Source organism: Apostichopus japonicus, chromosome 15 (genome assembly GCF_037975245.1).
Source record: "Apostichopus japonicus isolate 1M-3 chromosome 15, ASM3797524v1, whole genome shotgun sequence".
Taxonomy (NCBI): domain Eukaryota; kingdom Metazoa; phylum Echinodermata; class Holothuroidea; order Aspidochirotida; family Stichopodidae; genus Apostichopus; species Apostichopus japonicus.
In genome coordinates this window covers 15888853-15914376 of record NC_092575.1, presented here as the reverse complement: position 1 = coordinate 15914376, position 25524 = coordinate 15888853, and the positions used below count along the sequence as shown (strand labels likewise).

The following is a 25524-nucleotide window of genomic DNA, read 5'->3' as shown; positions in this document are numbered from 1 at the left end:
GTCATGTTTTTATTGTCAATTACTTACTTAGATTAAATTAATCCTATCAAATGGAACGTTCCAAAAACTATGGCGTGAGTCACAAAAGTGGGTTTGCAAAAAGTTTACTCAAAACTAAATTATCTACAGTTTTGGGAGTATGCTACCATCCACAGTCTAAGCTAGCTTTTATGAATTTCTCAACATTGACTCTGAGGGGTGGGAGGTCTTGGTTCATTTCTCATTAGAGCTTCTTGGGTCATGGGCCTGAATGTTTGTGTGCTACCGTCCATTAGAACAGAGATTAATCTTACAGAGAGCAAATGAAACAGCATGTTTATATCCATAAGACTAACATTATCAACTTCTGACATCTACTTACATAGATGGATAACATATTTCGAGCACGTTTTGCCATAAACACATAGTTTTAAACTGGGAATGTCTTACTTGTGATCCGTCTGGAAGGGTAAAGTCATTGGTGTTGTCGTCATCAAAATTACCGCAAAGACCACATGTTTTATTCCAGAAGTCATAGGAGAGTTGGATTTCTGCATCGTTGTTACCGTCGTAGGTCACAAGCAGACCAAACGATGTCCATAGAACCTGACAGGAGGATAGAGAAAAACAAATGCATTACTCTGCAATATAATACTGAAAAAACAAGCTCAAGGGATGGTACTTCTTTGCAGTTTGATTAGGCACGAATTTGCTTTTGAGCTTCGGGTATGAAGGGGGGGTGGGGAGGGGTAGAGCACAAATAACCAGGCACCTTTTCAAGTTAGTTGAGTTTTGATAAAGAATACACCCTCTCACAAACCCCCCCTGGTGCATGCCAATGCAGAAGTATGATTACACCAAAATTCAAGTTTCAACTTTACCACTACTTTGTAATTGTAAAGCACTGACTAAACTCAAGGCTAGTGAATGCCAATGTAGGATCCAGAGCAGTATTAATTCAAATTCATCTTTCACCCTAGTTTGTCAGTGGACTAGGTAATAAGTAAACTCTTAAACCACATGTAGGACTGTGGGTTGAATTCCCTTATTTCCAATATCACAAACAGTTTTTTTTCTTTTGATTATTATTTAATATCTAATGCAACAAAATAACATTGATATCTTTAATTTTACTTCACACGTTTTTTCTCTCTTTCATATATTAAAAAATATCAATAGAAAACCCACATTTTGAATCATTGTTGCTCTGGCGACAGTTTTACCATATTTGGTAATAAAAGCCCCACTTGAACTCTTTCTTTTTTTAAAGTGCCACTTATTTTGGAAACCATTTCTGCACTTGGAATACAGTGCATGTTCATGTTTAATAGTACTGTCCTCATTCTTGCACATACTCTCATTGTAATTATGGAAATTGAGATAAAAATCCCTGGTTCCTGTTTGAAATGCTTGATGACATATACTCACAACTTTCGGCGGTTGCAAGTATATTTTGACTCCTTCTGGTCCGTTGTAAGGTAACGTAATCGTGACGTTGTTGATGTAGACCTCGCCACCTTTAACCAAACCAAAAACGTTCCCCTCGTAAAACAAGAAGAGCTCCCTCAGCACGGAGAATTGGACCGATGGCTTTGGTAGATAGTTATCGCTGACGAGTCTGAAGGTGGAATTACCCCCACAGTCCTCGATGAGGGTGTACTCGCAGTCTCCCTGGAAGTTATACTTGACATTGTCAAAGGTCAAATAATGAGGATCTCCCCAGACGGTACAGGTACCTGGAGCTGTATCAGAAGACATATCATATAATTCATTATCAATCATTAATTTGTTTTATCGCCAATTGTGTACAATGGGAAAGGAAGTCACCTATAAAGTCTTAAAGAGACTTAACAAGGTAGGAGACTCCCTGGAAGAAAAGAAAAATGTACAATTATATATAATACAGTATATACGTAAGGATTAAATATACAGTAATAATATCTAAATGATGCTGAGATCGATACGTGAATAGATTATATAATACTACTACGAGTTAATAAATTCCTTTTTCAAATGTCATATGTTTTATGTCATATGTTTTAGTTGTTTTATGTTTTAGTTGGTTGAGTAGAAAAATAAAGAACAGGATGGATATACATTCCAACCATATGGAAAACAAGCTAAAAACAGAAAACCTAAAATCCTATTGAAATTCTTTAACAACTTTATGAAAAGCATTCTTAAATTTATTGTCACTTTATTGAAACGACAACATACTCGACCAAATCATTACATTTGTTCACAACCCTCAGAGAAAAGATCTTGTTGTGAACATTTAATTTACTACAAACTGACTACACCTAATGACATTGCCCTTTGGTTTCCAACAATTGGAAAAGCTTCAAAGAAAAGAAATCATCGCTAAATGTTAATTTATTAAAGCTGTGAACAATACTGTAAACCTTTAATAAAGGAAAACGAATAGAAAATCAGAAATCATGGACAAAGCTTTGACAGAAAGTAAATTTTGGAATTAAAAGCATCTCTGTAAGAATTTTTCTGTAGTTTACCTCTTTCGCATGAGATGCCGTCTCCTTGGTAACCATCCAAACAGTGACAAGAACGAACACCATCTCTAGTGTCGCAGGCAGCATTCTCATCACAAACCTGGGATGTGCAGATGAGTTGACCATCTATGCAAGAGCATTGCTCCAGGCAATCTGGAGAGGTGTAGACTTCTCCAGGCTGAGGAAATGTAAAATATTACTATAAAAAATGCAGATATTAACAAGGTTTGGAAAGACATCTTCCCACATTAAGAGTGACATTTCTGTGGATAAGTTACAGACGTAATCCTCTTTCTGCAGCAAACCTCAATCTTACTTCTGCATGTTTAACCAGACAGAGTCTTTTATCAATGTGCAGGCCAACAATTCTATGATTTTCAGTCTCTATTTTATTAACCTATTAAAGATACGAAAAGGAAATTATCAAGAATGAAATCTTTCACTTACAGATAGGTATTGTCCGTTGTCTAGACTACATCCGCACTGGAAAGTACTGACACACTGGTCACCATCCAGGACCATACCATCTGGACATCTACAGGTCTCTACACAATGGCTGACCGGACATTCTGATGGTCCCAGGCGGTCCACACAGGTTGCAGGACAAGCCGGTCCACAAGAGTCGTACAGATATCCATCAGGACATGTCAGAGCTAAAATAAAAATTACAAAGTGGTGTAAAAAGCATAAAGCAAATGTAATGATTTAACACATTTTAACCCTGTTACCATTCAATTGTTTATACAATGCCTTAAATAGTGACAGTAGATATTTACAGGTACCTTATAGCACCTTCAATGATACAACAGTGGTAGTAACAACAGATTGTAGCAAATGTTGATTCACGGAGAGATTTTAGAAGCTGATTTAAACTGAAGTCACTGAATTCCTTTAAAATTGCTGATGTAACTTACGGCATTGAGGTGTCTGAGCTCTCCAGTCGCCGGGCTGCCCGCCTCTCCTCCTACAGAGCAGTGCGTACTCCTGTAGGCTGTCACACAGGTCTCCATCCTCTGGGAGTGTTTCACAGAGGTCATAGACACAGGTGGAATAGAAAGCATCTGGATCAACGAAGCCTTGGCATCCAGAGAATGGACCTAGATTTAAAAAATATGAGAAAAGTGAATTCAAATGTTGAATTGAAGTGAAAAATTACAGAAACAACTATACTGAAACTTTTTTTAGAAAGAATCCAACAATAAAAAGCATAAACAAACTAAAATATCTTTTTGCCACCAGTGATCATTGGTTATAGTCCTAGGATAGAACTCTATGTCCTTAATCTTGAAATTGTTAGTCATACAAAATCAGTCAAAATGGTCAGTTTTGTCAAACATTTAATACTTTATCCCTTTATAATTCTACCCTGAACATACAGCCAGGTAACCTATATACTTTTATACCATTTCTTTGTTCTGACGTGGCATAATTTTTCTTTCCTCCAAGATTGAACAAAATCATAAACCAACAATTTTGGTGACCCAAGGTGACCCATGTGATTCAACTCATGCAATATGGAAACCATAATGGAAAGAACACATGAAGCTTTGGAATATGCTTCCTATAGACATAAAACTAGCTGGTAAATGTCACCAATTTTAAAGGATGTTTCAGACAAAATATCTGTTCTCAAGTTGCAGTTTCTTGCCTCTTTAATACTCACCACTGAACATAGCTTGGACTGATGTGGATATTAGGCGCTATATAAATTCCTGTTTTAAGTCACTCTTTAATATAATTCTGTTTACTGATTCTTATCCAGATGGCAGCCATTCACGTTCAAAATAAACTCTACAAAAAGTTTCCTTCGTAAGGCATAACATATTTATTGCAACGCCTCCAACCACGTTTAATAATGCCTTCCATTTCAACATGCCTTTAAAACAAATAATGATTGTTTATTTTCCATAATGTGCATTACAACTTGACCAAGGTTAGCTCACCGAAGGGATTGATCAGGATTTCACAGAGTTGTTGAGCTTGTTCGTATTCTGCTTCTTCTTCTTGGCAAGGGTCGATAGGTCCCGGAGGTGCTGAGCACTCTCTGTTACCTGTTTGCCAGCTATCACCAAATTCACTCACAAATGTTGTCTAGTAAGACAATGAAATTTTGAAATCAAAGATAATAGTTTAATATTTAATAATGAAAAGTTGACTTTATTCTCTGCAAAAAATGAAACATGCAGATGATAATAAATGGAGAGGAGAAGGATGGGAGGAGAGGGAGGGGGCTATTGCGGAATGGTGTAAGGGGTCATTGGATGAAGGGTATGGAGGCTGGAAATTGAATAGTAACTGAAAAATGTAAACTGTTGGAAGAATGTACATTTTGAATCCCAAAACAGAGGATTACATTATAAATATTAAAGAAACAACATGTTAAACTTTCAAATACTGACCTAGCAAGATGGTTAGAAGATAGGGTTGGGAAGGGATGTAGTGGGTTGTTCGATAAAGTATAAATGATTGAAATTCAATAGTTTACTGCAAACTCAATCCATTGGAAAACCGAACAAATTTTAAGCAACTCACTGAAGAATTCACTACAAATTTTCAGACTGTTTTCTAGTATTTAGCAACTCTGTTGTTGACCATAAATATTATTACCAATGAGAGAGGATCATTGTCATTGTCATTTGTCTGCAGAATGCCATTATTGGAGAAAAGAAAACAGCATGGAATTTAAGGATGACCACTCAACTCACCTGGGTGCCATCAGGCAAGCTGAAATCGTTTGTACTGTCTCCATCAAAGTCTCCACAGAGACCACAGGTTGTATTCCAGAGTGATCCAGAGACGGTAACCTCACCGTTATGCAGACCATCAAAGCTCACTGTCAGACCAAAGTTAGTGTATAACACCTGAAAAAGAAATACATAGTAATCTCAAAAATCAACCAACCTAACACAAATCAAATGGAAGATAACTATAGACCCAAATAAAGGAAAATTCACTATGAACCTTAAGAGTGAAAGAATGCCAATGGTTCAACTAAAGACCCAAATAAAGTTAAATTCACATTTAAACTTTAGAATGAAAGAGGCCAAGTAGCCTATCCATGGTCCGACAATGCAAGAATATAAACAGGCTCTCTTCAGGAGATGAATCAAATGTGACATGCTTTTCAGTTAGAGATGACGAGATGATTGATTGAATTATGATATTACATGTTTAAATTTGTCTGATATGATTCTTAAATTTCTTATGATTCATGTTCTCATGTTCTTATTTCACAAATCTATCTCTGCCCAGTGAGTACCCAGTCCCTTTCTGTTTAAAGTCACCCACACCCCCCAAAAATCTCCTCTTTTTTCAACTACTTTATAAGATGAAGCACACTTACAATATATGGATAGGACTGGTATATGGTGACTCCATCAATACCAATGTATGGTAGGGTAATTCTGATACCATTGATGTACACACTGCCCTTGTATCCCAGAGTAAACTCATCTCCACCGAACAGAAGTCTCAAGGTCTTGAGATAAGAGACTCTGTCCGAGGGGTTTCGAAGATAGTTTTCTCCTACCAGCTGGAAGGATGGAGTGGTGGTTGAATTATCGCAATCTCTCACCAGGGTGTAATCGCAATCGCCCTGGAAGCTATACTGACGTTGGTCAAAGGTCATGTAGTGAGGATCTCCCCAGATGTTGCAGATACCAGGAGCTAATAAGAAATTAGGGGGAAATAAATTAAAAATATAAATGCAGTGATGCAGTGACTAGACTGTTAAGTGATGGCTTTAATTATTAACTGACCGAGGCAATATTAATGAATCCTTGATCTATTCATTTTTACATTTTAGAACAAATACAAAAGAGGAATATAATCATCTTTTAAACTAGTTGAAATTTTTTTTAAGGTAATTTCCTCTCTTCCTACTTTATGCATACAGCAAGTAAGGCAACTATTAAGAAAGAAATTATAATTCCAATCAACATTGGAATAAATTGTAGCAAAGATGCAAGTGCAGTTACTCCAATCTTAACATATGCATACTCATTTGAATAATCTAACCCTATGAAATACTGTCATGATGAGAAAGTTAATTTCACGAGAAAGGTTTCATAATAATTATAATTTTCAAGTGTTTATTAATCATCAACAACTTATCAATATCCTGAAATTACATAATATCAACTGATGATACCAAGATTGCCAGATCATGAAAGTCAAACTGATTATTGGTTAGACACTGGTTAACCTCATCGAGGAATATTGAAACTTAGAACTAATACCTCGTTCACAATTCTCATAGCCGTCACCGTCGAGCCCTTCATTACATATGCATGACCTATGACCTTCCATGATTTTACAGGTAGCATCTTCATGACAAGTTCTGTTCACGCAAACCAACTCTCCGTCTGTGCAGGTACAATCCTGGCTGCAATCTTCAGGAACGAATACTTCACCAGGCTGGAACAGATGGAAAATAATGTAAAAGTAATGAAAATCCAACAAAAAAACATTAAAAGATGATGTTCTTCATCTTTTATGTTACAATAATTGGTGAAATATCTGCTATCAAGTTTATTACAGTTTTCAAACCGTTTTGGGACCCTTTTCAGTATAGCAATGCTGCTTCATAGCCAAAATTTAGTACCCACACTAGAGACAAATAACGTGCTATGCTTGTTCTCTATGTCTGGTAGATTAAGAGAGGTCTTACACCATGGCCATCATAACTTGTTCATGATTTACTAAAAATTGAGACTATCAACTTGTTTGTTGATCTGCTATGTCAACATCTTCAAGGACAAAAACAAAGTATCTGGCTTAACTTGAATTTAAGTTGCCTCAGTACCATCTTAGTCCAAATATTTTACATATTTTTAGAACCTTTTATGGTTTTCCATAACTGAGAATTGGCTGGTATTTCTAGGGTAGGTATAAAAGCGAACTTAGCAAGAAATTGGATGGTCATAACTTACAGAGAGGTATCTGCCGCTGGGCATATTGCATCCACACTGGTAAGTGCTAACACACTCTGTACCATCCAAAACCTGGCCCTCTGGACACCTGCAAGTTTCTATACAGTGATGGGTAGGACAGTCATTGACTCCTTGTCGGTCTACGCAGGTCGCCGGGCAAGCTGGACCACAAATATCGTACACCGTATCAGGTGGACAAACCATGGCTGTAATTAGAGAACATGGAAGAGGCATATCTTAACGATTATAATAGGTTAGTTGCATAATACCATGAATATTTCACTGTAAGGTAAGATAACCAGTTGTAATTCCTTAGACCAATGTTATTAATAATAGGCCGGCAGGCCAAATCCAGTCGGCAAAATAATTCAATCTACTGGCTTGTGAAAGAAATTGGCTAAGTATGTAGACCTTAGACTTGAGTACCATACTGGTCTAACCGGCATACCACTCAACCTAGGTATAGTCAAATTTGATTCTGTCTGGGCATTTGCTCTAACTAATGTCTGGCTGTTGTAGAAAATTAATAGGGAACCTCTACCTTTGGCAGATAATTTAAATTGTCATCCTTTCAAGTTGTCAAGACAACAAGTTTGTGACTGATTTAAAGCTATTTGGAGAGCTATTGCCATTTTCTAATATTTGTATGAAACAAGAACATTTTAATGAAATGATTTAAATATATATACTTTGTCGTTTAAATTTTTCTAACATATGCATATTCTACTTTTTAATATTTCTCAATACTAAAAGTTAATAAGTAATCAATCCTGAAATAACCAATTTTCACTGTGATGAGATCAACCACAGACTTCATGCCACATATTAAGATAATAGAGTCATTTTTTCTCTGTGTCATTTTTGACAATTAATGACAATATTTAATCGGTAGTTTCCTTACGACACTGAGGAACGAGTTCTCTCCAGTCATCGGGTGGGGTACCCCTCTCCCTGCATAGGCCGGCATAGCCTTCCAAGTTATTGCAGAGGTTACCGTCATCGGGCAGAGTGGAGCAGAGGTCATAGATACAGGAGGAGTAGAACGTAGAGGGATCTACTGATTCATGACAGTCACTGAATGGACCTGAAGAAAGAACAACAAATTTATAAAATAGTATGAAAAGAATTGATTTGAGACCACCAATGGCATAGCAATGAATGGAAGCTGGATATCTGTGGGTCACAATTCATGTATGCATGTATGTATTTTAGATCCTCCTACAAGCAGGAACTCGCGAAGAAGCCATCATTGGCATATCAAAGCCACAAGCTGACCAAAGTCAGTCTCTTACATTAATATTTAACGTCCATGATTATGAATTGTCAATTGTCCAAAACTCTGTAACTGGATGACATACATTAATCTTGGAGTGACTCGAACTCGGGACGTTATGGTTGAAAGGCGCCGGCCATTCATGCATTGCTATATGCTGTCAACATTTCATCCTTAATAGAAATCACTTCATAATGTACTGTCGTCCAATTATTAAACTTTCTTGAACCTGCTGCATATGTGATGGTTAATGATGCTCAGGGTTAAATCATAGAGTCCTAATTATGTTTTCTTTGTAGTATCTTACAACTCATAAAGTTAAAAAAACAACCTTCTTATTTGGAGAGAGCATTTCTCATGGACCGAAAGTGACATATCATCAACAGATTCTGACTGTTATCATAATCATTTTTGATATTTAGTTGTATTGGAATTAATTCATCATTGTAATACATGTGGTACATCTTCCAAATTGTAGCATTTTTACTTTGCTACTTTACTTTTGGTTTCTTTATCTCCAACCATCCCCCCCCTCTCCCCATCTTCCTTTATTTATCTGTTTCTTTTCTTGTTTCACAATCACTAGCTTTGATTAACAGTATTGTATCTTCTAGTGTCCATCATATGTAATATTAATTAACGTTGTTACAACTACTTTGTCAACGAGTTATTTACATATGAGATATAATTAGAATTGAATTGAATTGAACTGAGTTGAATTATTTGTTATGTGTAGTATAAACTGTTATTCCTAGATATCACTGTAATATATGCAAATCAAGTGAAAGACAAAAGCTCACCGTATTCGTCCAGAATTATCTCGCAGAGTATTTCAGCTTGGATAAATTCTGGTGATCCATCCTCGCAAGGGTCTACGGGTGGCGGAGGAGGCAGACACTCTCTGAATCCAGTAGTCCAACTATCTCCAAATTCATCTACAAAGGTAGTCTGAGAGTACAAATAACAATAACAACATCATATAAAGTAAACAATAAATAGAACAAAATCAATCTATTACAAATAATTAAGAGAAAAAGAAAAATAGAGGAATTGATGAAAATTGTTAAAAATAAAATGCATGATAATTGAAACACTTTTCAAGATAAAGGATTCTACAAAATGTAACTTCTTTTTCAATTGTTTAAATTCTTTGAAAATGAGGATATTATAAACTGTCCAGAATGATGGGGGCTCTGTTGTGGTAATTAAAACAGCTGAAAGTTTTGAAGTAATATTGTGGTATGCAAATGTATTTAAGAAAATGGGGGGGCATACATTCTGGTTTTAATTATATCAACAGTTACTCACCTCTGTACCATCAGGGAGTGTAAACTCATTACTGTCGTCACCATCAAAGTCACCACACATACCACAGACTTTATCTTGTAGGTTGAATGGCAGAAGAATGTCTGTTGTTTGGTCTCCATCAAATGCCAGTACCAGTTTGAAATCAGTCAGAAGTACCTGTTACAAATTGACAATTACAGAACATGGTAATATTGATCAATTGGTATCATCAGGCCTGGTAGCAGAGGGGTCATCAGGGGCTACAGCTATGAGGCAAGAGGTCAACTAGGGGTCCCAGGAAAAATACTGAGGAACCCAGGAAAATCTTGAGGAAGCAAGGAAATATTGATAGCACAAGGAATGGTTATTACATTTGATTTGATTTATTTGATTTTCCACATTAAATTGTATGAATAACTATTATTACATTACATGTATAATTTTTATTCACTTATATCTTATGAATAAACATTGCATTATCATTATATGAATAATTATTGTAACATTATATGTAATGAATAACAATAAAATTTTATATATGATTACTATTACATTTACATAAAATCATATCAATAAATGAGGATAAAACAATAAATGAGGATAAACCAGCCATGTCATCAGAAACCCTAAATTCTGTTTTGAACTAAGTAAGTTGAAGAATCCTTTAAACCAAAGAGGTACACATTAATTGAATGACTATGACAAAATGTTCCTTATTGACAGCTAATACTCACCACATTTGGATACTGTAGGTAGATTGACACTCCTTCGATGCCGTTGTATGGTAAGGTGATCTCCTCACCATCTATGTACACCTTCTTGCTCTGCCTCAACTCGTACGTGATGCCCTGGTAGAACAGGTAAACCTCTCGCACGTACGAGAACCTATCCGACCATACCATCTTGTTGTTATTTCCGACTACTCTGAAGTCTGGAGTCGATGACGACGAGGAATTGTCGCAGTCTTCGACTAGAGTGTACTCGCAGTCACCCTGGAAGTTGTACGCCAGGTTGTCAAAGGTGATGTAGTGAGGGTCACCCCATACCTTACAGATACCTCTCTCTGTTAACAACGAGAAATGGATTCATATTTTCACTTTTATTTATTGGTTAATAGCTGGTTATGAAATGGCTGACACTACTCCAAACCATAGAGAAATGATCTCCTTCTGTTCCCAACAACAAATAGCACATGAACTGGAGGCGGCGGGGGACAATTTCAGGTAGGGGGGAAGGGAATGGGTGGTGTCTCTACTAGTTAGATCAAACATTTGATCACAGCTAATTACAAGGGGTATGGGATCCCTCAAAACTCTTTAATATCTTAGGTAAGATGACAGATCCCAACAGAGGTTAAACAACATCAAATAATTGCATGATTATGCAATCTACCCCAGGTCTCTACATTACCTAGCTCTTTTAGCGACCACTTTAAGCAACCTACCCTTTTAGCAAGAACAAATAAACTCAGGATTACATAATGAAAAACAGCTGGAAACTTCTGTCTTTTACTAAGAAAAGGTAATATAACCATTTGTTTATTATTATGCAGCAATCCACAAGTAATGTACAGAGATGTTTATTTCATGATATTACAGTAACTGTGCCTCTCCCAGCTTCAAGTATATATATATATAGCCTCACGCATTTGTTTTGCCTAGCTCACAGTTTTAGCTAATAGACTGATTTATCTCCAGATTTAAGATTAATTAATTAATTAATTGACCTTGTTCACAGTATCCAGTGATGGGTTCTATCTCGTATCCTGGTTGGCAGTAACAGCCCCGTATATCATTCTTGACATCACAGATAGAGTTCACGTCCGCACAGTTGAAGGCCGAACATTCCAGGTTCCCGTTGGTACAGCTGCATGTCTGGGAGCAGTCACTGTTAGTGTACTCATCGCCAGACTAGTGGTAAAAGGCAAATGATATAATTGCCGTTTAGCACAGTTTATAAATTAATATTAAGTAAATATTAATTAATTATATTACATTCCACTTCTTCTCTACTGTAGAGACTTGTTAATCTCACTCCAGTAACTCTCTTAAGACATTTTTCTCAACCTGCGAACCGTGGACCTCTAGAGGGTCCATGATTTTTTTTGGGGGGGGGAAGGGAGGAGGGTGGGAGGGAAGGGAGTTCTGTGAGGGTGTTTTAATGACTTCTATTCCATATCAAGTCAGGCAGACCAAGTCTAAAGGTACTATCTTGGGAAAAGGAAAACCAAATTAATCTTCATGACGCCAGTTCCAACCATGGTTTGGTTGAGGTGCTTGGTGACACACTCTTTGTCTCGAAGTCTGTAAACAACATTTTTATGTGGAGTATCGCAACTTAAAGCAACAGAGAAAAAACCATGAAGTTAGATAAACGGTTTAACTGCCAGCTGGTTTAACTACCAGCTGACATGCTATGTAATACTCACTGAGAGATATTCTCCATTCGGTAAAACACAGCCACAGTCGAATGCTCCAATACACTGGTCGTTGTCCAGAAGGAATCCATCAGGACATCTGCATGTCTCTACACATCCGTCTACTAAGCAGTTCGTAGCTGCGTCCCTATTGGCACAAGAGGCTGGGCATGGGGAGCCACATGGATCATAGATCAAGCCAGTTGGGCATGTATATGCTAAGAGAGAAGTAATGATACAACAGAGAGAAGAACTTATCATTTGGCTTTGCAGAAAAGTTAAACAAGTTGCAAGGAAACACTTTGGTATCAGATCTACAAACAATCTTACTTCTGACATTAGAAAATCAACAACTTCATAGTTATTTGAGGTTTTCAATTTGTTTCATTTTCATGAATTTCAAATGTCTTGCAGCCTTGTTTGTCATTATTTTTATCATCGAATTGAGTAATTACTTGAAAGTGATTTATTATTGAGTAACAACAGGCCAATCATATTAATGTACTTACGACATATTCCCTCTTCCTCCCTCCAGTCTCCGGGATCTCCTCCCTGAGCCCTACAAGCGCTGGCGTACTCAGCAAAGTGTTGACATATGAGGTCGCCGTTATCGAGATCTTCGCACATGTCCTGTACGCAGGCATCGTAGAATGGATCTGGATTTACAAAGTCATGGCAAGCCTTGAAAGGACCTGAAGGACAAAAGCATAACCAAGAGTTGACAATGACCATAATTGGACATGATTTGTAAAAATAATCTGAGTATATAGGAAAAGACAATTGGACAATTTTTCAAACAAAGTCCAAATATTCTTCAGTTGGATTTAAAATACTGCTGGACGAAAAACATGTTCATGTTCTAAAATAAAAAGGAGGCTTTATGAGACTTTGTAATGAATGCTGGTCAAAACTAAATAAATGTCGGGTGAGGAATAGATAATAGAGATTATCATTAATACTAAAAGTAATTGATAGATAAACAGAGGAGAATTACTACCACTATGAGAGGTTCAAGGAGGAAAGAAATATTTCAGATTTCTATTACAGCAGTCTATTCTTTAAAGTTTACATCATGGAATTATTCTGTGCAAGAAGACCAGGTAACCTACCATTCTTGTAACTGATGTCTTTACAGAGTTTTTCTGCTTCCTTTTCATCGTGTTTGTCACATTCATCACCGGTGCCAGGGTCAGGTTCACAGTCCTTGCCACCACCCACCGTCCAGCTGTTACCAAAGTCAGCTACAATAGTAGTCTTAGGAGAAAGAAGGAAGTAAGGTAACATTCTATGCAAGATACAACAAGAATAAGTAGCAACCAGCATCATGAAAGTATTTGTACAAAATATATTTCAAGTCCAATAAAAAGCAATATATTTCACCCCTTACCGTGCTTCCATCAGGAAGGGTGTACTCGTTGTCTGCTGAGCCGTCAAAGTCTCCACAGAGACCACAGAGTTTGTTCCTATAGCTGGTTGGTACGCCAACGTGTGTGTCGTGGTATTTGTCAAAGTTGATGTACAGACCAAACGAGGTAGTCAAAATCTGTATAGAAGTGAAAAGCAACAATGAATTTTAGCAGGTTTGATTTTCATTCTGACAGAATTGTTCAACTAGTATATTTTTACAAGGACAAGCTCTCGTCACACCAAATATAGACTTTTATAAAGGTCGAAGCTATGGGAATACTTAAAATACCAAGACTATACTGAAATAATTGTCTTTAACACAAATCAATCCACTTGTACAAACAGAGTGCTATTCCCTCATATCAGACAAGTATTTCTGTCTGTGTTGTTTTTTAGGTTTCTGTGCTTTTTTTTTCCCTTTTTTTTTCTTTTCTTTTCTTCAGCGCATCGAGATGTTTTTAATGTTTTTTGCGCTTTATAAGAACTGTATATTATTATTATCATTAAGTAACTATATATTTTTTTTCCATTAATTTTCACGTTAGTTGTAATGCAGGTAGAATTTGTATGTACAATTTTATGTCGCAGCCGCCAACAAATGGGGACCATCTATGAAACATTGAATAATTTAATTAAGTTTAATTTAGTTGTAATGCAGACAAAGTTTTTTATGTACAAGTTTGTGTCACAGCCTCCAACAAATGGGGACCATCTACGAAACTTAGAATAATTCAGTTAAGCTCTATTTTAGTTTTCATGAAGATAAAGTTTGTACGTAAAATTTTATGTAAAATTGAAGTCTTCTTCACTCACTATTCTAGAATGCACTTTGTCTATATAAACTCCTTCAGGTCCATCGTAGGGTAGCTTAACACTATGACCGTCAATGTAGACCTTCTTAGAATCCTTCAGTTTGTATTCTTTGTCGTCAAAGTAAAATAACAATTCCTTCAACTCTGTGCTGTGTTTGCCATGTTTCTCTTTCTTGTGTTTGGCCACCAGATGGAATGTTTCATCCTGACAATCTCTCACTAAGGTGTAATCACATCCTCCTTGGAAGTCATAATTATGACCATCGAAGGTCTGGTAGTGAGGGTCACCCCAGATGTAACAGATACCAGAATCTATATGAAGATAGAAAGATATTGACAAAGAGGTGTAAGGTAGTATCCTGAATTAGTCAATAGTGAGGGCTATATAAGCAGAGATCGTAGAAGCACCACACCAAAACATTAAAGCATTTGAATCGTTCAATTGTCAAATTACTATTTTCCTACTATGCACACAATACAATATTGTTAGCTCGAAGAATTAATGTAACAATGGTAGATTTCTCTCCAAAACTTTCTGCAGCATTTCTTTCAAAACAAACATTTGACACCTTGTATAATGTACGCGTAAAATTCAGATTTTTGTTATAATTAACATCTGGTGGGGCTATTTTAACAGCTTAAAATTCCTTTGTACCATTAGCAATGAAAATTTCCCTAAAATATGTGAATCTGTAATAAAAAGTGGCATACCTCTTATGTCACTTCTGTAAATAAAATGACTCTACCTGCTAATTTGATAATGTTAAGTATCTATTTATTGTTTTTTCCACTTTATCTGTATACAAAATCTGCAAAAACAATCAGCCTTACATTTAGTTCCTCTTACATCACAATTGCATCAGATTTGCTTTCATTCCTTATCAGTGAAGTTACATTTATTTTCAAGGAGTTTTTCAACTTAACAGGAATTGCAAGAATTCTCCAATAATCACATTTTTTGTTTAATTAACAGGTTCACCTACCCTCTGAACAAGACTCGCCATCACCGCTGTACCCGTCACGACAGTAGCAGTCGCGGACTCCGTTCTTAATACCACAATAGGCGTCGACGTCGCACGACAAATCTTCGCAGGTCAGCTCACCGTCAGTACAGGAACATCGTCTGCTACAGTCGTCAAATGTGTACTCATCTCCAGGCTATGTCAGAAACAATGAAAGAAAATAAATAATGTTTATTGTAGGATTTTAAGTAAGATTTTTAAGTAATAAAATGTTTCCTTTATGTACGTCTTATCCTACTCATAAATTTATATTTATACTGGAATAAAAAAAATATAAAAAAAATCAACCAAATAATGTGACTATATTCATGAATATCAGGAGGTTGTTGATTATGAAAGATTTACAGTTTCTAGTATTTTGGACAATATTTGCCGACTTGTTTTAGATTAAACACAGCCACAAAAGTGAAGAAAAAATGAATCTGTATTACCGAAAGGTAGAGTCCACCTTCCATCACACATCCACACTGGTAGGTAAAGACACACCGGTTCCCGTCCAGTACCTGACCGTCAGGACAACCACACATCTCTGTGCAATGGTCAGTCGGGCAATGTCTCGAACCACTTCTGTCAGAGCAGGTAGGGGGACAGGCAGGTCCACAGGGATCATAGGTCATACCACTTGGGCAGGTAATTGCTGATTTTGGAAAATAATAATAATATTCAGAGGAGGAGAAAATGTATGTAATACTGCGTATATAGTCACTCCTTAGCAATGTGATAACATAAAGACTGCTTTTGCATGTTTAGAATGTTACTGTTAGCCTTTCCTGTTTGGTCATAGATGGTTTTCACTTTCATTGTACAGACTGCCTTCAAAATGTGTAACATATTTTCCTTTTTTCATTGTTGGGGTTCAGCAGTATCTGCTTTCTGGCTTAAAACACATCACAGGATGTTTTGTTTTTTTGTTTTTCGTTGTTTTTATTGAGCAATCATAAACATGAAAAAGAAATTCACTCTACATCATGTCACTAGGTTGCACACCAGCTCGCCCAAACTACACAGAACATTTTGAATCCTTCTACTGTTAGAAAGGAATATTCTGTAATTTCCATTTCAAGACCACATGATGGATTGCTGGTTTGTTTTAACTGTAATTTTGTTTATATATATATATATATTTTTTTTTTCTTTTCTTTTCTTTCTTCAGGGAGTCTTCCACATTGTTAAGCTTTTAAGCTTCATGGAAGACTTCCCTCCACTTTGTACTTTTGTGGCAAAACAAATAAATAAATAAATAATTCATTTCTGAAGACAGACCAGGTGTTGGGTATTGTCTAATACATCCTCAAAATCTCCAGAGACAATTGTCAAGTAATTCATTTTGCTATGTTACCATGTTAACATATTATTCCCCCAAAAATTCAAAAATGTGTATCCATAAGATCTTAGGGTCTGGTGCATCACCTAAATCAAGAGATATATATTTTTTGCGGTATTTTTTAAATGTAAAGGTTCAAAAGAGATGATGTTAGTGGTTACTCACGGCACTGACTGACATCACTCCTCCAGTCTCCTAGGGAAACTCCCGCCTCTCGACACGCTTGTGCGTAAGTGGTCAGACTATCACAGAGGAGGTCTTCGTCGGGAAGGGTGTAGCAGAGGTCATAAATACAACCACTGTAGTAAGGAGAGGGATCAACCACGTCCAAACAGTCTTCAAATGGACCTGGAGGGTTCATAAGAATGACAAAATAATTTACAAAATAGAAAAGTTACAAAGTGAAAACACATAGTATCTTCTCCAAAATAAAAGGTAACCATTGCAATCAAATTAAAGTTGTTTAATGTCAACAACTCAACAAAGGATTCTCTTTTCACCATATTTAATTTATTAATAATATTTGTAATTACCTGATTCATTGTAGGTATCCTTCAAAATTGGTTCGAACAGATGATAAAAGACACAGAGTTTTTTACCTCCACCACTCCCCCCACCACCACTAAGATAAACAAAATGATTAAAAAGTAGCACATACCCACTAAATGATCTATTCATATTTGGCCTTAGATGAAATAACAAATGACTTATCAAATAAATTTTTTAAGTTCCAAAGATTTTAAAAGAAAATGTATCAAATTATCTAGAGTATGCTGTAAAAATTAAACAGCAAAGTGAACTCTTTGTTGGTGGGTTAGTAACTAAAAAAAGGTAAAAGAGATCAAACAAGAAAGATTCTAACCTGAAGTATCTATAAGATAATAGCAAAGGTCTTGAGCTTGATCAAAAGTGGGTGACTCGGAGTCACATGGATCGAGGGGTCCTGGGTCAGGGATACATTCTCTTTGGCCAGTTTGCCAGTAGTTGCCAAAGTCTGTTGCAGTCATTGCCTATAAATTTAAAAACAATACTTAGTAAGAACAAAAAGTATGAACAATGATGTTTTCACAATAAGATTAAAAAGAATCAACTCACATATTTTACTCTCCATTCAGTAATAAGTGAACACCGAACACTAAATCTGGTTGACTAGTCCTGTTATTGATTGCAAAATAGTGTTTATGTTCAAATTCTTAACTTATCCCTACTGACCAAAACCACAAAATAAAACGAACATCATCCAACACATGACATTTTTTTGCTTGTTTGGTTTTATTTTGGTTCATTAATAAGTGTGAACAGTGTTCGATCCTTCAGAAGTGATTTCACCCATCCGTAATCAGCATCAAAAATAAACTTTTTGTCACAATTGCTGATGTTTTTCAAACTTATAAAATGGTTTTCAAGTTAGAAAGAAATTATTTGATGTGTTGTTCTCGTGTGAGTGTTATGGAATACTGCAACATTGAAATTTTCTCAATGAAATGAATAAATTAATTGCTGTCTTTTTTTTTATTTTCATAAACCTTATCCATGGAACAAAGCTATGATTCTGAGAGTTGGACCAATGAAGTTTAATTTTCGAATTCTCTGATTTCATTTATGTGTAATTTCATTTATGGTTAATCTGAGACTAAAATTCCACTTACCATACTTCCATCTGGTAACTGGTATTCATTGTTGTTATCTTCGTCATAGTTACCGCAGAGTCCACAGATAAGACCCATCAAGGCACTGGGTATCTCTACTCTTGCATCATATCCAAGATTGTAGAACACAAGCAGGCCAAAGTTAGTTTCCAAAAACTGTAAAAAGAGAAAAATGAGATAATTATGAACAAATTTGGCAGAATCATTGAAAATACTGAGGTATGACTGGTAATATCTCTCTTCTGCTCCCTTCAAATTAACTTTGAACATTTTGTAGTGTTTAGTATCTTTAGAGAATATTAAAGTAACACAGTACAGTTTATGTTTCTTGCAACTATTCTTGAAACTATTCTTCAAATTTCAAGCATTGGAAAAAAGTTGGCATTATTCACAAAGCAATTTATTCAAAATATTCCATTTGTTTGCATGGCCTAATGCAGTAGTTATTTCTATTTACCAAAGAAAGTAAAGATGCATGATTCTTTGTGTGTGTTGTGAATTTTGAATTTGAAAATCAAAATTAATTTAGTTTAAGTTGACCAACTTGTGATATGCTGTTTAGTTCATAACTTACCAGATCCATACCACTGTAGTCGATGTAGACCATACCATCATAGTACGGGGGTGTCACCGTCACTCTGTTCACCCTGACTTCTCCTCCAGAGAGGAGCTCATACTCCGTTCCATTGTACTCCAGCCTGAGCTCTCTGAGGTAGGAGACAGAGTCGGAGGGGTTGATCCTGAAGTTGTTGGAGACCAGATGGAAGCTGGGGGTGGACGTGCTGTTATCGCAATTTCTGACGAGGGTATATTCGCAGTCACCTTGGAAGTTGTAGGAAACTTCGTCAAAAGTGACGTAATGCGGATCTCCCCAAATAATGCAAGCACCAGGAGCTGTAAAAGAGAAAGATGAAAAAAAGACAAAACTTTAGTAATATAAATATTACATAATATGATAAATATTTATTCCTGATTACAAAGTGACCAGCACAGATCAAGGGCCAGATAGCTGAGTTGAATGAACTGGACTTGAATTGCTTTGGTCCCTGGTTTGGATTCCATTCAAGCCAACAGTTTTGTCTCTCTTTCAAGATCTTGTCATGATTTCCCACTTGAAGTCAGTTTTGCACTCATTTATTTGCTTATAAATAATAATTGTTCATTAAACAAAATAATCCAAACAAATATTTGACAGGTTAAATGAAAATATTAGAAAAATTTACTTTCATCAAAAACGTTTAAAGGTTTAAGAGTTTCAGTTTAATGACCCAAACGACCCATTCATGGACCAGACCATTCATGTTTCAAATTGTTTGTATTACAATGGTGATGAAATATCTTAAGGCAATGTCGATCGGTTTTTCTTACAAATTAAATCAAGACGAAGAGCATATTTGCTTTCAGTTTTTAATCAAGACTTGTCTTTTCTTCTGAACTAGACCTAAATTCATCAAATATTGGGTAAAGTTTCATTGGTACCATAAATGTAAAATGTTACTCACCGCGCTGGCATGACTCATCAATGAGTTCGTAACCATGGTCGCAGTAGCAACCTCTTTCATCGTTCCTCGTCGTACAGATTTCGTTGTCTCCACAGGAAACGGGGGTGCATGTCAGCTTACCTTTCTTACAGTAACATGACTCTGTACAATTTTCATTGATGTAAGTTTCACCAGTCTGCAAGAAGAGTGTCAAATTGGCTTGTAAGGTGACTAATGACACTGCCTGTCACAACTATGTTAACCATTTACTCTACGTAATGCAATTTCCTGTTGTGGAATAACAAGGCAAAAGGAAGCACACAGAATCCTCCAGCATGAAAACACCACCTTAGATTTAGCAATGATCAGTGGCATGCTCAAAGGGGGTGGGGCAGGGGAGGGAGTCATGCCCCCAGCCTTCCAGCACCAACCAATGGCACAGTTGTGGGATTTTTTACATTCAGTCAAGGTAGATTTGGACCACTTGACAAGTGTACATACCCTTTTCATCCACATGCCTAAAATGAAGAGTATTTTTACTTTTGGTTGACACCACTCCCCTCCTTCCCACCTTTGATATCCTGTGCATGCCACTGGCCATGCTGTGTTGTGGCACAACTTTTGACAAGCCCCATCTTATGCTTGTAATAAATTGTACCACCATCTCCTTTAAACTGTAGCTGGGCAGAATTTGAATGGTCTCAAATAGTTCAACTCGTTCAACTAAATAATTTGTTGGACAACAGAAAGTGCCGCCAAAGACATGAGCCGTTGAATGGGACAGTTAAGTAATTGCTCTTCCTATTTTCTAGGATTGAGTGAAAAAATGCTACGGAAGGACAGTGTGCCTTCAAGTCATCAATTGCAACTGACTTAATGAGAGATAATTTTGGCAGAAATATCACAAATTTTTTTTTTTTTTTAAAGATGAAAAATTGTACTGTTGTTTCAAAGTACATGAGAGTTTGCCTGTAGGTCAAAAAAAGAAAAGAAAATGTTACTTAATTTGAAATCAGTTTGTTTGTACTTACAGGCACATATTCCCCATTAGATGTCGTACATCCACAACGACTGCATCCAACGCATCTGTCGTTCTCCAAGATGCGACCTTTTGGACATGTGCAAGTCTCAATGCAACCTGGAATATTACACTTATTGGGAGCTCTCCTATCGGAACAGGTCGCTGGGCAAGGTGTAGCGCAGCTGTCGTATATAAATCCAGCTGGGCAAGTGAATGCTGAGGAGAATAATTGTTAAAATGTGTTTAAGGAATCGCAATCAGCTTATAATTAGCTCTAAAAACAAAAGGTGATAAGAAGAGTATGAACAAAAAAAGAAATTAATTTACAAAAATGGAAAGAAAAACAATAAAATTAGAGGACTGAACTATGGACAGGGAAAGAGTTGGTAGCTCAGATAAGTTACAAATATGAAGAGAAACTATTTTCGTCTTAACAGAAGCAACAGACAACCCAAGAAAAATCTCAAATTGAGATGAATAAAAAATAATAATATTGAAGGGAAAATTATACAAAAATGAAGGAGGAAAAGAATTCCTTAGTTTCAAGACATCTAATTAGAATAATGAATGAATTTTTTATTATTAAAATTAAAATTAATAGTAATACAAATTCTCACATTTTCTTTGTGTATTTTTTTTTTGCACTTTTGGAAGTGTGGATTCGGTTACATATTCCTTGGAACCACTTCCATACGAGAGGGGACTCTTGAGCCAGCTCTTCTACTTCAGAACTTTTTCAGCTCAGCATTTCCTAAGTGTGAGCTGTACTGCTTTATGCGAACCAATTAGAAGCAAAACGATACATATATGTTGCATTCAACTAGGCAGGAGCTGAAAAAAGGATGGACAACTTACGACATATTCCCTCTTCCTCCCTCCAGTCTCCGGGATCTCCTCCCTGAGCCCGACAGACGCTGGCGTACTCAGAAAAGTGTTGACATATGAGGTCATCGTTATCAAGATCTTCACACATGTCCTGTACGCAGGCATCGTAGAATGGATCTGGATTTACAAAGTCATGGCAATCCTTGAAGGGACCTGAAGTATGAAAAAATGATTAAACAGTGATGAACCAAAGGAAACTGACTATTTCAGGTATCATACAAAGAAAATACTCACCAGGCTACACATGCATAGTAAGAAATAGAATGATACAGCTAGCTTCAGTATTTTCAAGGACGCTGGGTATGTAAACCAAGGGTGAGGGTGCACATGGCCTAAGTAGGGATCTAGCCCAACATGACCCAATCATGGCTTAAAAGATTAGTCGGTCTAATCACTGGTTATGATAAAGATTTAACCATACTCAAATCACGGTTTGAACACAGTGCTGGATTACCACCCTCCATGGCTCTAAGGTGACATATGCTTACCTCCCCCACCCCCACCCCCACCCCTGGAATTAATTTTGGCGAGGGGTGAGGAAGAACCCTTCAAAAGAGAAGAAAGTAGTTATGTCTAGCCTGAAAATGTTCACAGATACCCTGTGACCTTGGAGGCCCCTTGACAGTTGGGGCTCCTAGGCACTTTAAGGTTTTCTGTACTACAAAGTATTTTACTCATTTGATTTTTTTTTAAGTTAAGCAAGTTTGATAAAATGTACAATTTACAGTTTTTTATTAATTTCAAGCCTTCCTCTCCAGTTGTGTTCTAAACAGGAAACCTTTGAGGTACCCTACCATTCTTGTAGCTGATGTCTTTACAGAGTTTTTCTGCATCCTTTTCATCGTCTTTGTCACATTCATCACCAGTGCCAGGGTCAGGTTCACAGTCTTTGCCACCACCCACCGTCCAGCTGTTACCAAAGTCAGCTACGATAGTCGTCTGTGCCAAAAATAAAAGATAACAACATTTTAATCATGCATTAAGTTCTTTGCTCAAGATAACAAGCAGCAATCAGTACCATGAAAATCATCTGAAAATCATCTGAAAACCACCTATCCACTTCTAATAAGTAAAAGAATTTTCACTCTTAGTGTCCAATTTTTGTTTTCAAGTGAGCTTGCATTGTTTGTTCATCTGTTCAAGATCTCCTGTAAAGTAATTGTTGTGTAATAACAAGTCTCAACAAGGCATAATAATACATCCAGGCTTACTAATATAGCTGTCGAAACCAAACAACATAATCCTTACCATGCTTCCATCAGGGAGGGTGTACTCATTGTCTGCTGAGCCATCAAAGTTTCCACAGAGACCACAGAGGTTGTTCCTGTAGCTGGTGGGTACGCCGACATGTGTGTCGTGGTGTTTGTCGAAGATGACATAAACACCAATGTTGGTAGTCAAAATCTATGATATAATGAAAAATAAAGGTCTCTCTTATATTTTATTCCTTCGTCTGGTAACATAGCTTGTGACTGACTATAATCGCATCACTTGTCTATTTTCATGGTATTTTTTGGACACTTATCATATTTTACCTCCTAATAGATTCAGCCTTCAAACTAATGCACAGTCCCTTCCTGTCCCAATTCTTATATGCAAATCAGATTAAATCCTAGATAAAATCTGCTATGACAATTCTGTAGATTGAGTAAAGGTCAGTCCTTCTTTGCTTTGGAATATTTCTTCATTTTCTTAAATTTTTAAAAATCTGTTGTCAGATTTGAATATACTATAACTAATGATTTCTTGTGTACTGAAAACTTGCATTTAGCTGACAAGATGAATTATTTCTCAACTAATCACAAACAGGACATATGGCAGTTTATTTTGTGGTAAAATGACCACTGCTGAAAGTATATATTTTAATTAAAAATATAGTCTAGTTCAGTAATATTTTTAAAATATTATTTTGCAAGATTTTTCTTGTATTTCAACTACCAGCCACATCAGAGATGTTTTCAACTCTTACCAAACTTGAGTGAAGTTTCTCTATATGCACTCCCTCTGGTCCGTCGTAGGGTAGCTTAACGCTGTGACCGTCGATGTAGACCTTCTTAGAATCCTTCAGTTTGTATTCTTTGTCGTCGTAGTAAAATAACAATTCCTTCAACTCTGTGCTGTGTTTGCCATGCTTCTCTTTCTTGTGTTTGGCCACCAGATGGAATGTTTCATCCTGACAATCTCTCACTAAGGTGTAATCACATCCTCCTTGGAAGTCATAATTATGACCATCAAAGGTCTGGTAGTGAGGGTCACCCCAGATGTAACAGATACCAGAATCTAAACAGAAAGATGCGAAAACATTCAAATATGCTAATAAGTACATCTTTCCTATCACAATCATCTTTCAAGATTGACAGACCAGCTTATATGCTCCAAACCGTTGCAATGCTGTCAAAGGCACCCAGAGGCACTCCAGGATGAAGTGTCAAAGGTGATGATTACCTCTTGATTGCAAAAGAGGTTAAACACATCAATGCCACCAGCTGGATCACTGAGCCAGTAGAAATTTATTCTCCAGTCTGTCCCTGGTAATATCCATTCCCAACTCAAACTTAAAACTACAATTGATGATAATATTGGAAAATAAGGTGACAATTGTTCTCTTAACACGGGTGCATGGGTCTCCTTCACCTCATTCAGTATTTGAGAACATGGTCAGTCAGTTGGTGGGGCAGAGTTAAATATTAATATTTATGACTATCAACATTTTTTGAATACTTATAGACAAAAGAAGGCTTGATAAAAGCTTGAGATTATTCACAATTATCAAACAGATAAGGTTTCAACTGAACTTATTGCGCACCTTTCTGACCATTGGGGTTCACTAAACTAAGCAAAAATAAGGTAAGAGGAACTGAGTAATCTATGTTTTAACTGACAATAATCTCACCTTCAGTACAAGTCTGTCCATCTCCCGTGTAGCCATCATTACAGTAGCAATCTCTTACTCCGTTCTTGATTCCACAGGCAGCGTTGGTGTCACAAGAGAGTGGATCACATGTCAGTACACCGTCAGTACAAGAACACCTACTACTGCAGTCTGGGTCTGTGTACACTTCTCCTGGCTGTAAGGGTAACAACATATAATGTTGTGAGTCCGTCTACTAAATTGCAATCCAAGTAAAGTCACATAAAGTGTCCCTGTTTCTGACTTCATCTTCCAAGGTGATATTACTTAATCATGAGAAAATTATGTACACAAACCTCTTGGAAGGATTTTCTGGGAATATTAAGTAAATGTCAATTTTACATGCATTGTAAGAAAGCCTCTTTTGAGACCATGTTAAGAACATGCCTATTACAGTTATGGACACTCACAGAGTTAAATGGTCTTGGGGATGTACTTCACTGAGATGGCATCTAATTACATTGGTATTACCTGACCTCATGAATGAGAGGGGGATGGTACTTTTTTTAGTTATCTATCTTAAAACCACTGAACCATTGAAACACAAAATTGACTGAAACTTTATGATTAGTTAATGACAAATAATATCATCTAATTTAAACATTTTAAGCTATTTGAT

General features: G+C 36.6%; 1 protein-coding gene across 8 annotated transcripts in view; it reads right to left on the bottom strand.

Annotated features, from left to right (window-relative positions):
• Positions 1 to 25524, bottom strand: part of LOC139981643 (uncharacterized) — a 177859-nt gene that overhangs the window by 82373 nt on the left and 69962 nt on the right. For 7 of the 8 annotated variants that reach the window (XM_071994185.1, XM_071994189.1, XM_071994188.1 and 4 more), the window contains 33 exons: positions 24888 to 25062; positions 23964 to 24274; positions 23243 to 23398; positions 22789 to 22933; positions 21965 to 22147; positions 21120 to 21325; positions 20110 to 20284; positions 19182 to 19501; positions 18608 to 18763; positions 17821 to 17968; positions 17124 to 17306; positions 16066 to 16271; positions 15596 to 15770; positions 14614 to 14924; positions 13781 to 13936; positions 13503 to 13647; positions 12903 to 13085; positions 12406 to 12611; positions 11704 to 11887; positions 10712 to 11040; positions 9999 to 10154; positions 9491 to 9638; positions 8319 to 8501; positions 7418 to 7623; positions 6725 to 6902; positions 5830 to 6152; positions 5192 to 5347; positions 4430 to 4577; positions 3401 to 3583; positions 2934 to 3139; positions 2490 to 2664; positions 1408 to 1721; positions 430 to 585 (listed from right to left, as the gene is read on the bottom strand). In XM_071994185.1, coding sequence (XP_071850286.1) covers positions 430 to 585; positions 1408 to 1721; positions 2490 to 2664; positions 2934 to 3139; positions 3401 to 3583; positions 4430 to 4577; positions 5192 to 5347; positions 5830 to 6152; positions 6725 to 6902; positions 7418 to 7623; positions 8319 to 8501; positions 9491 to 9638; positions 9999 to 10154; positions 10712 to 11040; positions 11704 to 11887; positions 12406 to 12611; positions 12903 to 13085; positions 13503 to 13647; positions 13781 to 13936; positions 14614 to 14924; positions 15596 to 15770; positions 16066 to 16271; positions 17124 to 17306; positions 17821 to 17968; positions 18608 to 18763; positions 19182 to 19501; positions 20110 to 20284; positions 21120 to 21325; positions 21965 to 22147; positions 22789 to 22933; positions 23243 to 23398; positions 23964 to 24274; positions 24888 to 25062 — 6585 coding nt within the window. The remainder of the gene's footprint in view (positions 1 to 429; positions 586 to 1407; positions 1722 to 2489; positions 2665 to 2933; positions 3140 to 3400; positions 3584 to 4429; positions 4578 to 5191; positions 5348 to 5829; positions 6153 to 6724; positions 6903 to 7417; positions 7624 to 8318; positions 8502 to 9490; positions 9639 to 9998; positions 10155 to 10711; positions 11041 to 11703; positions 11888 to 12405; positions 12612 to 12902; positions 13086 to 13502; positions 13648 to 13780; positions 13937 to 14613; positions 14925 to 15595; positions 15771 to 16065; positions 16272 to 17123; positions 17307 to 17820; positions 17969 to 18607; positions 18764 to 19181; positions 19502 to 20109; positions 20285 to 21119; positions 21326 to 21964; positions 22148 to 22788; positions 22934 to 23242; positions 23399 to 23963; positions 24275 to 24887; positions 25063 to 25524) is intronic. The other variant, XM_071994192.1, reaches the window with a different exon arrangement.